At 39.5% G+C, this 16,504-nt stretch overlaps 1 protein-coding gene across 1 annotated transcript; it reads left to right on the forward strand.

Annotated features, from left to right (window-relative positions):
- Window positions 1-13,077: 13,077 nt before the first annotated feature.
- On the forward strand, window positions 13,078-16,149 carry LOC110784680 (probable galactinol--sucrose galactosyltransferase 5). Its single transcript, XM_021989135.2, has 3 exons — window positions 13,078-14,615; window positions 14,713-15,258; window positions 15,354-16,149. The coding sequence occupies exons 1-3, from the start codon at window positions 13,389-13,391 to the stop codon at window positions 15,915-15,917; spliced, it is 2,337 nt and encodes a 778-aa protein (XP_021844827.1). The 5' UTR covers window positions 13,078-13,388; the 3' UTR covers window positions 15,918-16,149.
- The last annotated feature ends 355 nt before the right edge of the window (window positions 16,150-16,504 follow it).

A 16,504-nucleotide genomic window follows, 5' to 3' on the forward strand; every position in this document is an offset into this window, starting at 1 on the left:
GAGTTAACTTGGCGGAATATCAAGTTGAGGTCCCAAAGGGTGAAAAAAAATGTGCAGGTCCCAAATGGTGAAAAACTCATCAAAACGTGAGACCCCACTCATTATCTTAACTCCCTATTAACCCTGTTCTCTCTTCTTCTCTTCCTCCTCCTGTTAGGTTATGATACATATGAATAAACAAAAATCATGCGGAAAAACCATAAAGCCAGGAAACATATTATTTACACATAATCATTTAGCATAATTCAGATGCATACACTTTGTAGCGTGCCCTCCCTAGCTGCGCCCGAACCGAACAAGAACAAGTCTTTAGGACTCCAAGTGTCGTCCCTCCGTAGATAGTCCACAGCACGTCCGGATCCGCCTTAAGCTTGACCAACTAGAATCGCCCTTAAGGTTACTAGGATTTTCGACTATTTGGGTTGCAAGTGTTTGGCTGATTTTTGCTTGAAAATCTTACCTTTTGAATACTTCAAATCTCTATGTAAATATGTGACCCTAGGCACCTATTTATAGAGTTTATGGAAAGGAATTATAATCCTACTAGGATATGGATTTATTAATTAGAATCCTATTAGAACTCTAAATAATAAATTTAATCTTTTAGGATTAGGATTTAATCAATGCACGAATTCCGATAGGATTACGATTCGTTACGAACATGAGCACACGCACACGCATGCGGCCCACGCCGAGCGCACAGCGCATGCGGCCTCGCAGCCCATGGGCTTCGTGCGCGCCCTCCATTGCTTGGCTGGGCCTGGCCTTGCGCTGGGCCTGGTCGAGCACTTGGCGTGCGGCTTGCTGGGCGTTGGCCTGGCCTCGTGTTGGGCCTTCGTCTAGCAAGCCTCGTCCGATGCTAATTCGTACGATACGCTTTCCGATTAAATTCCCGATTCTGGAATTCATTTCCGATACGAACAATATTTAATATTTCCGATTCCGGAATTAATTTCCGTTTCGAACAAATATTTAATATTTCCGTTTCCGGAATTATTTTCCGTTTCGAACAAATATTTAATATTTCCGTTTCCGGAATTATTTTCCGATTCCGATAATATTTCCGATTCTGACAATATTTCCGTTTCCGGCAATATTTCCGATTCCGGCAATATTTCCATTTCCGATAATATTTTCCGATACGTACCATGTTTCCGTTTCCGGTAACATCTACGACTTGGATAATATTTATATTTCCGATACGATCCATATTTCCGTTTCCGGCAATATCATCGTTTCCGGAGTATTCATTTCTTGCTTGTGATGATCTCAGCTCCCACTGAAACCAAGATCCGTCGATTCCGAATATCCATAGATGGAGTATTTAATTCCATTAAATACTTGATCCGTTTACGTACTATTTGTGTGACCCTACGGGTTCACTCAAGAGTAAGTTGTGGATTAATATAATTAATTCCACTTGAACTGAAGCGGCCTCTAGCTAGGCATTCAGCTCACTTGATCTCACTGAATTATTAACTTGTTAATTAATACTGAACCGCATTTATTAGACTTAATATTATATGCATACTTGGACCAAGGGCATTATTTCCTTCACCTCCTACCCACCATCACTCAATTCAACACCATCACCCACTTAACCACCCTTGAGACGACTCCACCCTCAACTCATCCTCACTATAACCTCGTCTGGTCTACTCCCGCCATTTCCCCAAACCCTTCTCACCTGACTCGTTGCCGCCCCAACCCCCAACTCACCTACCCTAAGGCCATTGTTTTTCCCAACCCTATTCTTGCTCCGATGCTCAATCACCACCATAAGCCTAGAAATTTTGAGAAAATTGTTAGGTTATGATACATATGACAATACATAAATCATGCGGAAAATCATAAAGCCAGGAAAGCATATTATTTACACATAATCATTTAGCATAATTTAGGAGCATACACTTTGTAGCGTGCCCTCCCTAGCAGCGCCCGAACCGAACAAGAACAAGTCTTTAGGACTCCAAATGTCGTCCCTCCGTAGATAGTCCACAGTACGTCCGGATCCGCCTCAAGATTGACCAACTAGAATCGCCCTTAAGGTGCTAGGAATTTTCGGCTATTGTTGTGCAAGTGTATGGCTGAATTTTCTTTCAAAAACTTGCCCTTTAGAATACTTCAATCGTGTCTGTAAATAATGACCCTAGGCACTTATTTATAGAGGTATGGAAAAGGAACTGGAATCCTATTAGGATACTGATTAATTTAATTAGAATCCTGCTAGGACTCTATTTAAATAAACTTTATCTAATAGGTTTAGGATTTAATCTTTTATCGAATCCCGATAGCTTTAGGATTCGCACACGAGCATCGCACGAGCACCGTACACCCGCGCAGGCCTTGCAGCCCACGTTGAGCGCACAACGCTCGGCCCATGCTGCTGTCCTCGCGCGCCCATGACTTCGGCTGGGCCTGGCTTGCGCTGGGCCTGGTCGAGGCTTTGGCGTGTGTTGGTGATGCGTGTGGCTTGCTGGGCGATGGCCTGGCTTCGTGTTGGGCTTTCGTCTAGCGAGCCTCGTCCGATGCTAATTCGTACGATACGCTTCCGATTAAATTCCCGATTTCGGAATTCATTTCCGATACGAACAATATTTAATATTTTCGATTCCGGAATTAATTTCCGTTTCGAACAAATATTTAATATTTCCGTTTCCGGAATTATTTTCCGATTCCGATAATATTTTCGATTCTGACAATATTTCCGTTTCCGGCAATATTTTCGATTCCGGTAACATTTCCATTTCCGATAATATTTTCCGATACGTACCATGTTTCCGTTTCCGGCAACATCTACGACTTGGATAATATTTATATTTCCGATACGATCCATATTTCCGTTTCCGGCAATATCATCGTTTCCGGAGTATTCATTTCTTGCTTGTGACGATCTCAACTCCCACTGAAACCAAGATCCGTCGATTCCGAATATCCATAGATAGAGTATTTAATGCCATTAAATACTTGATCCGTTTACGTACTATTTGTGTGACCCTACGGGTTCAGTCAAGAGTAAGCTGTGGATTAATATCATTAATTCCACTTGAACTGAAGCGGCCTCTAGCTAGGCATTCAGCTCACTTGATCTCACTGAATTATTAACTTGTTAATTAATACTGAACCGCATTTAATAGACTTAACATTGAATGCATACTTGGACCAAGGGCATTATTTCCTTCAGTCTCCCACTTGTCCTTAGGGACAAGTGTGCATTTCCTAATTCCTTTGTCACTCGATGCTTGCTCTTGAACATAAGGTAAGAGTTGTCATCCTTATTATGTCCAGAGGTGTTTCTCGGTTTCAGAGTTCAACTGATCAAATAAACAGATAATCATAGCCTATGATTCATCTGAGCACGGCCATGCATTTCACAGTTTCTAGCTCTCTGAGTGGCCTTGTACAACTTTTAAGCATCTCATCCCGATTTATGGGAGGACAATCCCAATCTTGCGATCTTGAGATTAGACTTCGTTTGATAGGTGATTACCTGAGCGTTGCCTTTATAGCCTCCTTTTACGGTGCGACGGTTGGTCAACGTCAAAGCAACCAGTTCTCAAACAAGTAATCTCAAATCACTCAGGTATTGAGGATTTAGTGTCTAATAATTTTAATGAAATTTACTTATGATAGATTTTCATCTCTTACAGTAAAGTTTCATAGGTCTATCCGATACTAGTCTTCCCAAAGTAAGTATCTATGCAAATGATCATGACATTGCCATGTCCACATAGTTCAAGAAACAGAACTACTAGTCATCTTGCATTCTAGTCGTCTAACGTTTTCTATGCGTCCAATTTTATAGAAAACTCCGACCAGGGACCATTTTCAACTTTTGACATTCAAGTTCACTTGATAGACATTTCTTAGTCACAGGACAGGTCCTGACAGTCTATCTTGAATATATTGTCAAATTGAAGGGACTCATCATTTAGTAAACCACAAATTAAATGGAAAAATGAATTATATTCATTTATTGTGAATGATTAACCAATAATGTTTTACAAAGATTTAAACTCTAAAACTTTAAAACATTAAATAAGGACATCAAAGCCATTCTCCAATATGCTTGATTCCCATGGCTGCAGTGTGCGAGTTGTGCTTCGCCTGCGGCAGAGGTTTAGTCAATGGATCTGATATGTTGTCATCAGTTCCAATCTTGCTTATCTCGACTTCTTTTCTTTCAACGAACTCTCGTAGAAGGTGAAATCAACGAAGTACATGCTGGACTCTTTGGTGGTGTCTAGGCTCTTTTGCCTGTGCAATAGCTCCGTTGTTATCACAATACAGGGCTATTGGTCCTTTAATGGAGGGGACTACACCTAGTTCACCTATGAACTTCCTTAGCCATATAGCTTCCTTTGCTGCTTCATGTGCAGCAATGTACTCCGCTTCAGTTGTAGAATCCGCAATGGTGCTTTGCTTAGCACTTTTCCAGCTTACTGCACCTCCGTTGAGGCAGAAGAAAAACCCAGACTGTAATCTGAAATCATCTTTGTCGGTTTGGAAACTTGCGTCCGTATAGCCTTTAACAATTAATTCATCATCTCCACCATAGACCAGGAAATCATCTTTGTGCCTTTTCAGGTACTTCAGAATATTCTTGGCAGCAGTCCAATGTGCCTCTCCTGGGTCTGACTGGTATCTGCTCGTAGCACTGAGTGCGTACGCAACATCCGGGCGTGTACATATCATAGCATACATTATTGAACCAATCAATGATGCATATGGAATCCCATTCATTCGTCTACGCTCATCAAGTGTTTTTGGGCACTGAGTCTTGCTTAGAGTTATTCTATGAGACATGGGTAGGTAGCCTCGCTTGGAGTCTGCCATCTTGAACCTATCAAGCACCTTATTGATATAAGTGCTTTGACTAAGTCCAATCATCTTTTTAGATCTATCTCTGTAAATCTTGATGCCCAATATGTATTGTGCTTCTCCTAGATCCTTCATCGAAAAACATTTCCCAAGCCAAATCTTGACAGAGTTCAATATAGGAATGTCATTTCCGATAAGTAATATGTCGTCGACATATAATACTAGGAAAGCAATTTTGCTCCCACTGACCTTCCTGTATACACAAGATTCGTCTGCGTTCTTGATGAAACCAAAGTCACTGACTGCTTCATCAAAACGTATATTCCAGCTCCTGGATGCATGCTTCAATCCGTAGATTGATTTCTTTAGCTTGCATACCTTTTTAGCATTCTTTGGATCCTCAAAACCTTCAGGCTGTGTCATAAACACAGTTTCTGTTAAAACGCCGTTTAAGAATGCGGTTTTGACATCCATCTGCCATATTTCGTAATCGTAATATGCAGCGATTGCTAACATTATCCGAATAGACTTTAGCATTGCAACTGGTGAAAAGGTTTCATCGTAATCCCCACCGTGGACTTGCCTGTAACCTTTTGCAACCAATCTAGCTTTGAAAACTTCACGTTCCCATCCTTGTCCTTTTTCAGTTTGAAAACCCATTTGCTTCCAATGGCTTGGGAGCCATCTGGCAAATCGACCAAATCCGACATGGAGTCTAATTCAGATTGCATGGCTTCTTGCCATTGCTTGGAGCTAGGGCTCGTCATAGCTTGTTTGTAAGTCGCAGGTTCATCACTTTCAAGTAATAGAACGTCATAGCTCTCGTTCGTCAAAATACCTACGTACCTTTCCGGTTGAGATCTATATCTCTGCGATCTACGCGGGGTTACATCTCTAGGTTGACCATGATTCTCACCAGATTCTTCTAAAGATCTCTAAGTTTCATCCTGAATGTCATCTTGAGCATTCTCTAGAGTTTGTTGTTCGACTCGAATTTCTTCGAGGTCTACTTTTCTCCCACTTGTCATTTTGGAAATGTGATTCTTCTCCAAAAAGACACCATCTCGAGCAACAAACACCTTGTTCTCAGATGTATTGTAGAAGTAATACCCCTTTGTTTCCTTTGGATAGCCCACAAGGATACATTTGTCAGATTTTGGATGAAGTTTGTCTGAAATTAATCGTTTAACGTACACTTCACATCCCCAAATCTTAAGAAAATACACATTTGGAGGCTTTCCAAACCATAACTCATATGGAGTCTTTTCGACAGCTTTAGACGGAGTTCTATTTATAGTGAGTGCAACTGTATTTAGTGCATGTCCCCAAAATTCTATTGGAAGTTCGGCCTGACCCATCATTGAACTGACCATGTCTAGCAAAGTTTTGTTCCTCCGTTCCGACATACCATTCCATTGTGGTGTTCCAGGAGGAGTCAATTCTGACAGAATTCCACATTCTTTCAGATGATCATCAAATTCATAGCTCAGATATTCACCGCCTCTATCAGACCGCAGTGCCTTAATCTTCTTGCCTAATTGATTCTCTACTTCACTCTGAAATTCCTTGAATTTGTCATAGGATTCAGACTTATGCTTCATTAGGTAGACATAACCATATCTACTGAAGTCATCAGTGAAAGTGATAAAGTAGCTGAAACCACCTCTAGCATTTGTACTCATTGGTCCACATACATCTGTATGGATTAAACCCAATAGTTCAGTTGCTCTTTCTCCAACTTTAGAGAAAGGTTGCTTTGTCATTTTTCCAAGTAAACATGATTCGCATTTACCATAATCCTCTAAGTCAAATGGTTCTAGAATTCCTTCCTTTTGAAGTCTTTCTAAGCGTTTCAAGTTAATATGGCCTAATCGACAATGCCACAGATAGGTGAGATCTGAATCATCCTTTTTGACCTTTTTGGTATTTATGTTATAAACTTGTTTGTCGTGATCTAATAAATAAAGTCCATTGACTAATCTAGCAGATCCATAAAACATCTCTTTAAAATAAAACGAACAACTATTGTCTTTTATTAAAAAGGAAAATCCCTTAGCATCTAAGCAAGAAACTGAAATGATGTTTTTAGTAAGACTTGGAACATGGAAACACTCTTCCAGTTCCAAAACTAGCCCAGAGGGCAACGACAAATAATAAGTTCCTACAGCTAATGCAGCAATCCGTGCTCCATTTCCCACTCGTAGGTCGACTTCACCCTTGCTTAACTTTCTACTTCTTCTTAGTCCCTGTGGATTGGAACATAAGTGTGAGCCACAACCTGTATCTATTACCCAAGAAGTTGAATTAGCAAGTATACAGTCTATAACGAAAATACCTGAAGATGGAACGACTGTTCCGTTCTTCTGATCGTCCTTTAGCTTTGAACACTCTCTTTTGTAATGGCCTATTCCATTACAATAAAGACAGCTTGATGTGGACTTGTCCTGCTTTGATTTAGCATTGCCCTTGGACTTTCCACTTTTCTTGAACGGTCTCCCTCTAGCCTTGAGTAAATCTTTGGCTTCACAGTCCAGTATTATCTCAGCCTTTCTGACAAGGTGAACAAATTCTGCAACTGTTTCTTCTCTTGGTTCACTTAGGTATAGTTGCTTGAAGCGACCAAACCCACTGTGTAGTGAATTGAGCAAGATAGAGACTGCCATCCTTTCGCTTATTGGTGTTCCTAGTAGACTTAGGCGATCAAAGTATGAACGCATAAGATCCACATGGAACCTCAGTGGGACGCCTATCCTCTGTTTAGTGCGATGGAGCTGAACATGTGTTTCTTGGACTTCCATCCTATAACACCTGTTGGGAGAACTAACCTTTAGACCAGACATTGATTCAATCAACTCATGGACGTTCAGGTCCCTGTCCTCCGTGCTTCCACGACAGATATCCCTCAGATTCTTGATGAGCGTAAAAGGTTCATAAGCTACAAACCTTCTAGCCCATTCATCAGGGATATTGTTCAGCATGAGACTCATAACCTTTTTGAGATCCGCATCCCAGGCGAAAAATCTTTCAGGGGTCATGTCTCTGGCATAGTAGCTTGGCATGGGATGTAACAGTACATACTCAAGTCCATTGAGTCTGACTATTTCAACTAGCTTAGCTTCCCATTCAAGAAAATTCGATAGGTTCAGCTTGACCATAAGCTCAGAACCCATAATGATGTTTTGATTGTTGTTTGCCATAATTAAAACTACAATTTAAAAGAATAAACAAATAAATAACCATTCACAGTTTCTCTTAATAAACTTAAATTCTAGCATACATGCATAATTCAATGTTCATTAAGCATTTTATTCAAGTTATGTGTTCCGGCAGGTGTGAATAAAATGATTCCAAGATCCTAAAATCCATTGAAGAATTAAGCACAGTTTGTCGACTCAATCCTAAAATATCTTAGGTAAGCAAAAACCTTTTGCTAATAGTCTAGAAACTATTCTTGGTTGATAGGCACGTCTAAGAACTTATTAGGTAAACCTATAGATTTTGCCACGACATAAAAGGACTCCTTACTTATATCGTTGAGTTTCACCAAAACTAACATGTACTCACAATTATTTGTGTACCTTGCCCCTTTAGGACCAATAAGTAACACCTCGCTGAGCGAAAACTATTACTAGATTGATGTAAAGGATATCCAAGCAAGTGTATATTTTGGCATGACACCTTTTAACTCAATTTTTAAGTTTGGAACTTAAAGCTCTTACTATGTTGGTTAGATTTTAAGTGAAGTAAAATCCTTAATCATGCAACATAATCAAGCCACAATCTCATGCATAATTAAGACATATTTAAAGCAATAAATAACTTAAAGTATGCATAAGATAAATGTGATCTAGTATGGCCCGACTTCATCTTGAAGCTTCAACTTCAAAGTCCGTCTCGAAAATCTCCGTGGGAGGCACCATTTTCTTCAAATAGGATAAGCTATAATTAAACTAATTACAACTATTTGATGGTACGCAGACCATATTTGAATTGAAATACAATTTTGGTACTTTAGACCAATTACATTCAAATTAATGGTACGCAGACCATATTTTCTATCCTATTTGGGCCATACTAGTCACTTCATAACCTGCAAAACAGTACATATACAATATATACCATTCACCCATTCATTATCATGAATGGCCCACATAGCTGGTTAGTAAAACACGTTATGCATCACATAAATATTTGCAGCAATTAATCAAAGGCACCAATAATCTACAAATTATTCAGTCCTTATTAATTCTAATCAAGTTGTTTTAACCTTAAGGATTTGTAGACCTAATCAAGAGTTTATGACTAAAAGGGCTCCCACTTAAACCAATAAATTCATATGCTTTACTAATTTTAAACATAAAAATGTATTTCTAGTCTAACCGGAAACATACAAATTTAATTAAAATTTAAAGCTCATATAAATTTATAATTGAATCCGCTTATTTAATTTATTTTCAGTCGCAAATTAATTCATGATTTTAATTTTAGTAAAATAATTAGAATAAATGAAATTTATTATAATTATAATATTCAAAATTAAAATCCAAGAAAACAATTTAAATTATTAATTTTAAAATTAATTAAAATCACGTAAACAGAAAATTTCAAATTAAAATTTTAAAACGATCTAATCGTAACTCAAGGCACGCACCATCACCACGCAACGCACAACCATAGGCCACACGCACGCAGCCATCGATGGCCATGTGCGCGCAGCCTATGTGCTGCGTCGCATCTGCTGCTGCTCACCATCGCAAGGCGCGCGCCAGCTCTCGTCGCAACACGCTCGCTGCTCACCATCGCTGGGCGTAGCGCTCGTCGCACGCGAGCTTGCGCTCGCTGCGCGCGAGGCTTCGCACGTTGCGCGCGGCAGTTGCGTCGTGGCGCAGCTCGCCTGCTGCGCACACGCGACTGTCGCTGCCTTGCTCTCGCCCTTGCCCACTCGCCCATCGCACACAGCACACGACACAAGGCAGGGCTGCTGCCTTGTGCTCGTGCACCATAGCCTTGCTCATTGCAGTCGTACCGCATGGGCGACGAGCTCCCTTGCTCGTCGTCGCATGCCCGCACTATACAACACCCCTTAAGGGTAACACGTAGCGTCCATTGCTTTGTGCGTGCAAGTTATATGAGCGAATCGCATACAAATTAAAAATTTTATTTTCAAAATTAATGACAAATTAATAAATCATATTAATTTCATAATTTTAGGGCGAAAAATCGAAAATTTATTAATTAATTGATTTCCGATTAACATGGATTCAAGTCTAGGTCATAAAAATTTAAAATTTAACACAAATTTGCAATTTTTATGGTGGTTTTTAATCATAGGTATCTAATTAAATTACTAACTAATTATGAAAATCAAATTAATTCTAAATTATTCCAATTTTCAACAAATTAATCATAATTACAAATTAGATTGCATAATTAACAAGGCTAGGCATTCAAACTTGTTAAACATATACAGTAGGTCAATCAAAAATTCAAGATTTAACAACAAGAATCGCAAATATTTAATTTAACATCTTAAATTTACAAAATTTTGCGTTCGAAAAACTAAAACCTCCGAAAAGTCATAGTTAGGCTTCGAATTTGAGAATTCTGGGTTCGGCCGAAAAACACTATTTTTGTCAAAAATTTAGAATGCCTTTTACATGCGGAATTGACACAAAAATCACTCGATTTGGATGAGTAACGAAGAAACTGCCGAAAAATTGCGTACATATAATTATATAAACGCAATTTGCAATTAATTAACAATTACGAAAATTAATCACGCCTTTTAATTCTTGCAAATTTATAATATTTAACCATGTTTATGCAATTTAGATTATGAAAATAATAAGAGGCTCGTGATACCACTGTTAGGTTATGATACATATGACAATACATAAATCATGCGGAAAAACCATAAAGCCAGGAAAGCATATTATTTACACATAATCATTTAGCATAATTTAGGAGCATACACTTTGTAGCGTGCCCTCCCTAGCTGCGCCCGAACCGAACAAGAACAAGTCTTTAGGACTCCAAATGTCGTCCCTCCGTAGATAGTCCACAGTACGTCCGGATCCGCCTCAAGATTGACCAACTAGAATCGCCCTTAAGGTGCTAGGAATTTTCGGCTATTGTTGTGCAAGTGTATGGCTGAATTTTCTTTCAAAAACTTACCCTTTAGAATACTTCAATCGTGTCTGTAAATAATGACCCTAGGCACTTATTTATAGAGGTATGGAAAAGGAACTGGAATCCTATTAGGATACTGATTAACTTAATTAGAATCCTGCTAGGACTCTATTTAAATAAACTTTATCTAATAGGTTTAGGATTTAATCTTTTATCGAATCCCGATAGCTTTAAGATTCGCACACGAGCATCGCACGAGCACCGTACACCCGCGCAGGCCTTGCGGCCCACGCTAAGCGCACAGCGCTCGGCCCATGCTGCTGTCCGCGCGCGCCCATGGCTTCGGCTGGGCCTGGCTTGCGCTGGGCCTGGTCGAGGCTTTGGCGTGTGTTGGTGATGCGTGTGGCTTGCTGGGCGATGGCCTGGCTTCGTGCTGGGCCTTCGTCTAGCGAGCCTCGTCCGATGCTAATTCGTACGATACGCTTTCGATTAAATTCCCGATTTCGGAATTCATTTCCGATACGAACAATATTTAATATTTTCGATTCCGGAATTAATTTTCGTTTCGAACAAATATTTAATATTTCCGTTTCCGGAATTATTTTCCGATTCCGATAATATTTCCGATTCTGACAATATTTCCGTTTCCGGCAATATTTCCGATTCCGGTAATATTTCCATTTCCGATAATATTTTCCGATACGTACCATGTTTCTGTTTCCGGCAACATCTACGACTTGGATAGGGATACCATTGAAGTCGGTACTTTAGATGGTGAGTAAGTGACTAGCGTGGTGGGTGGCGCAGGGATATAAAAAGAAAAGGGTTGGGGGTGTGGAGGTGTGGATCCGTGGCTGCGGCTGCTTAAAGAGAGAGCAAGAGAAGAAAGCCGGCGGCTCTAGTGTCACAACATGGCCAGTGTAGGTGTGTTCAGGTATGGTGGTAGTTGTATTAGGATAGTGGTGGGTGGTGTTGGTTGTGGTTAGGTAATAAATAGGTTTAATTAGGGTATTAATTAGGTCAGTTAGGGGGTAAATACCCTTATTACTAACGAAAGACTAACGACGTTAGACTTCCGTTAGTAATAAGTGTATTTGGTGCAACATAAGTTTAAATAGGGTATATTATGTGATTTGAAAGACGCATGCAGGTGTATTTGGTGCATTACGTGAAACCTCAAGGGCATTTCATGAAAAAACCGTAAATTTATTGTATATCCGGTGCCATGTCAAGTAATATAGAGGCCCTGTGCTAAGTATAATAATTGGACCGTCAAATTTTAGTAAGCTTAATTGTCCTATGTTTAAGATGACTAATGTTGACTAATGTCTTAAAGTAAAGCAACAACTTGTTCCTAATTTATTTTGGCATTTTACTATGATTATTATGAAAAAAAAATATCAAATTAGTGTCGTTGATGCATGTTGTGCTTGAATAATGTGATTTTAAGTCACAATTCGCTTTTAAAAACATATGGTTACTATCAAAAAATGGTTACTATGTCTAAGAATTTTGGTGTTTAGTTTATTATAGTTACTATATGAATAAATAAAGGTTACTATGAGTGTAAAAATGGTGCTAGAGAAAACTATTGATATTGAGTCTACACTAATACTATTGTGGACCAGGTTCACGCAAGAATAACCCATTACTCCATCACCCGAAATCCCCGCTAAGGACTAAGATACATTTCGAATGGATTATCTTACATTAATATCAAACCAACTCATACTTAGCACTTCTTCCGATTTTTAATACTCGCAACGTTTGTGTATTTTACACTATTCACATATTATATTTGGATTATTGTTTGTGATTTATATGTAAGATAAAACATAATCATGTAGGATCTTGTTAGATTCGTCTCAATTGTATTTTCAAAATATTATCTTTTTATAATTTTTGCTTAAAGAGATTTAAAGATTATTAATGATCAAAGTTGTGCATAGACATGCATGAAAGTGATCAATGTTGCAAGTATTAAAAATCGAAAGAAGTATTTTATTAAGCATATAATTTTAATCTAATTCCAAATTCTTCAAAGAGTAGGACCCTATGATGACAATTAAATACAACAAATATTTCTACAAAATTCACCGAAGTTTGTGTTGGACTAAGTGATACCTTTCTTTAATAAAATATGTGACCCCACTTTCTAAAACCGTAGCCAACCACCCTATCTTATTCATTTTCAATTCCAATATGAATCAAATGCCTACTCCGTATAAATTTAGCAACTCTCCCATCATATCCTTAGCATCTTCTCCTACCTCAAAGTTCTAGCAAATTTCATCAAAAGTTACCTATTTATTCCCATTGTTGTCTTTTTTTTTTTTTTTCTCTTTTGGGTGTATATATATATAACAATCAATAGTTCTTTCGTTTTTCTGTAAAAAAGAACTCAACTCTTCTGATCTCTTGTTTTATACGGCTACAATATGGCTCCAAGCATAAGGAAGGCGATTTCCGAGGTTGTTGCTAATCAAGATGGTTGCGACAACGCCTGTCCAATGGTCAACTTGGAAGAGTCAAGCCTCAAGGTGGATGGTCATGTCATATTTACAGACGTGCCATCCAACATCGCTGCCACCACAAAGCCGGGTTTCGATGGGCTTTTTATTGGGTTTGATGCTGAGGAGCCGGTGGCCCGGCATGTTGTGCCGGTTGGCAAGCTCAAGGGCATTCCCTTCATGAGTATTTTCAGGTTTAAAGTATGGTGGACTACCCATTGGACTGGGTCCAATGGGCGGGACCTTGAGCACGAGACCCAAATTCTTATCCTTGATAAGTCAGGTGAAGATTCGGGCCGGCCATATGTTGTGATCCTCCCGTTGATCGAGGGCCCATTTAGGGCCTCCCTCCAGCCAGGTTCGGATGGCGATTACGTGGATGTGTGTGTCGAAAGCGGGTCCACAAAAGTGGTCGGAGACTCATTCCTGGGTGTTTTGTATATAAGGGCTGGGCCTGACCCATTTAAATTGGTTAAAGATACGATGAAGGAAGTCCAGGCCCATCTAGGGACGTTCAAGCTGATGGAGGAGAAATGTCCACCAGGGATAGTAGACAAGTTTGGATGGTGTACTTGGGATGCATTTTACCTTAAAGTGGAGCCTCAAGGTGTTTGGGAAGGGGTTAAGGGCCTCGTCGAAAACGGGATCCCACCCGGTCTAGTTCTCATTGATGACGGTTGGCAATCTATTTGCCACGACGACGACCCAATTACAGACCAAGAAGGGATTAACCGGACTTCGGCCGGCGAGCAAATGCCATGTAGATTGATCAAGTATGAGGAAAACTTCAAGTTTAGGGACTATAAGAGCCCAAAACAAGTCAGTCATGGAGATGAGCCTAATATGGGATTGAAGGCCTTTGTTAAGGACCTTAAGGAGGAATTCAAGACCGTTGAGCACGTGTATGTTTGGCATGCTTTTATGGGCTATTGGGGTGGGGTAAGGCCCAATGTTGCAGGCCTACCAAAGGCCCAAGTAATTTCTCCTAAACTCTCACCGGGCCTTAAGATGACCATGGAGGATCTAGCCGTGGATAAAATTGTTAACAACGGTGTTGGGTTGGTCGAGCCTGAAAAGGCCCATGAACTTTATGAAGGGTTACATTCTCACTTGGAGGATTGTGGAATTGATGGAGTCAAAGTTGATGTCATCCATGTAAGTTTTTCTATATTTTGCCCTCTTAATCACTATGTTTGGTTTATGTATAAAAAAGCATTATGGTTTGAGTTTGGTTGATTGGTGATGGTTGCAGTTGTTGGAGATGATGGCAGAGGAGCATGGAGGGAGAGTAGAACTTGGGAAAAAGTACTACAAGGCGATAACAGAATCAGTAAAGAAGCATTTCAAAGGCAATGGTGTGATTGCTAGCATGGAGCAATGCAATGATTTCATGTTTCTTGGTACAGAGACTATCTGTCTTGGTCGTGTTGGTGATGACTTTTGGCCTACAGATCCATCTGGGGATATTAATGGTACATATTGGCTTCAAGGCTGTCATATGGTTCATTGTGCTTACAATAGCTTATGGATGGGCAACTTCATACATCCAGATTGGGATATGTTTCAATCCACTCACCCTTGTGCTGAATTTCATGCTGCTTCACGTGCTATTTCTGGTGGACCTATTTATGTTAGTGATGCTGTTGGCAAACACAACTTCTCTTTACTCAAGAGGCTTGTCTTCCCTGATGGTTCCATCCTTCGTTGCAATTACTATGCACTTCCTACAAGGGATTGTCTCTTTGTTGATCCTTTGCATGATGGCAACACAATGCTCAAAATTTGGAACCTCAACAAGGTAACTTAGCTTGAAATAATCCTTTTCAACTTTACATAATATGCTTTGTTCGTTACTACACTTTAAACCATAACAATTGTATATTCGTATCGTAGTTTAACGGAGTAGTTGGAGTGTTCAATTGCCAAGGAGGAGGATGGAGCCGTGAATTCCGAAGAAATCAATGTTACTCAGAGTACTCCAAACCAATTTCATGCAAGACAGGGCCAAAAGATGTGGAATGGAAAAATGGTCACAAGCCCTTCCCTGTTGAAGGAGTCCAATGTTTTGCCATGTACTTTTGCAAGGAAAAGAAGCTAGTCCTTTCAAAGCCATCTGATTTCATTGAAATATCGCTTGACCCCTTCAACTACGAGCTCATTGTAGTATCTCCAGTGACAATTTTACCCTGGGATTCCATTGAGTTTTCTCCTATAGGACTTGTAAACATGCTCAACTCTGGAGGAGCAATCAAGTCTTTTGACATTATAGAGGATAAGATGGTTCAAGTTGGTGTTAAAGGGGGTGGAGAAATGAGGGTTTTTGCCTCTGAGAAGCCAAAATCATGTAGAGTCAATGGAGAAGACATGGAGTTCGAATTTGAAGAGAACATGGTTAAGGTTCAAGTTCCATGGAATCATAACTCACCTGGTTTTTCCACAATTGACTACTTATTCTGAGTTTCTGTTACTGAGACTAGTATGGTAGGTAATGTGTGAATCTAATTATTTTTCATAAGTTTACTTCTATAGCAAGATAATGTACCTGAAATTACGAGTGATTAATTTTATCGTCATCAGGGTAATTTCCTTTAATAAACGAAATGTAACTTGTGCTTTTATTTTACTCTACAACCTCTTTCAGAAAGAACTGATAAGCCTATTTGTATACCGTTCTAGTTTTGACATTGAACTCGTATGTATAAGCAAGGAAACTTGCACGTCCAATATGAATGATATTCAACACACGACTATTCTATTCCAACTTCAAAGATGATTCATTTGGCCTGTGAGTATTATTTTCTGCCACAAGATGGGCAAACTATCCCCCAGACAGTTACAAGATTTTTTTGAGGAAATGCAGTTTAAAAAGTTTGTCAAACACCAACAAATTCCAAAGTCACTCTCAAGCTTTTGGAAATCATTTAAAATATAGGCATGCATATAGCCATAACTAGTTTAAAACGAGCAATTTTTTCCCCGAAGCAACAGTTTGGCAGCAAGGAACAGCCATAAAAGTTTTAACAAAACTGTATCATGGGTATAAG

The sequence above is a fragment of the Spinacia oleracea genome, chromosome 4 (genome assembly GCF_020520425.1).
Source record: "Spinacia oleracea cultivar Varoflay chromosome 4, BTI_SOV_V1, whole genome shotgun sequence".
Classification (NCBI taxonomy): domain Eukaryota; kingdom Viridiplantae; phylum Streptophyta; class Magnoliopsida; order Caryophyllales; family Amaranthaceae; genus Spinacia; species Spinacia oleracea.

What these genes read in the sequence shown, in the direction of transcription:
- LOC110784680 (XM_021989135.2), top strand. Translation starts at nt 13,389, where the DNA reads ATGGCTCCAAGCATAAGGAAGGCGATTTCCGAGGTTGTTGCTAATCAA. An exon ending in TCAAAGTTGATGTCATCCAT is followed by an intron (nt 14,616 to 14,712) that starts GTAAGTTTTTCT and finishes TGATGGTTGCAG; the next exon opens with TTGTTGGAGATGATGGCAGA. An exon ending in AAATTTGGAACCTCAACAAG is followed by an intron (nt 15,259 to 15,353) that starts GTAACTTAGCTT and finishes TTCGTATCGTAG; the next exon opens with TTTAACGGAGTAGTTGGAGT.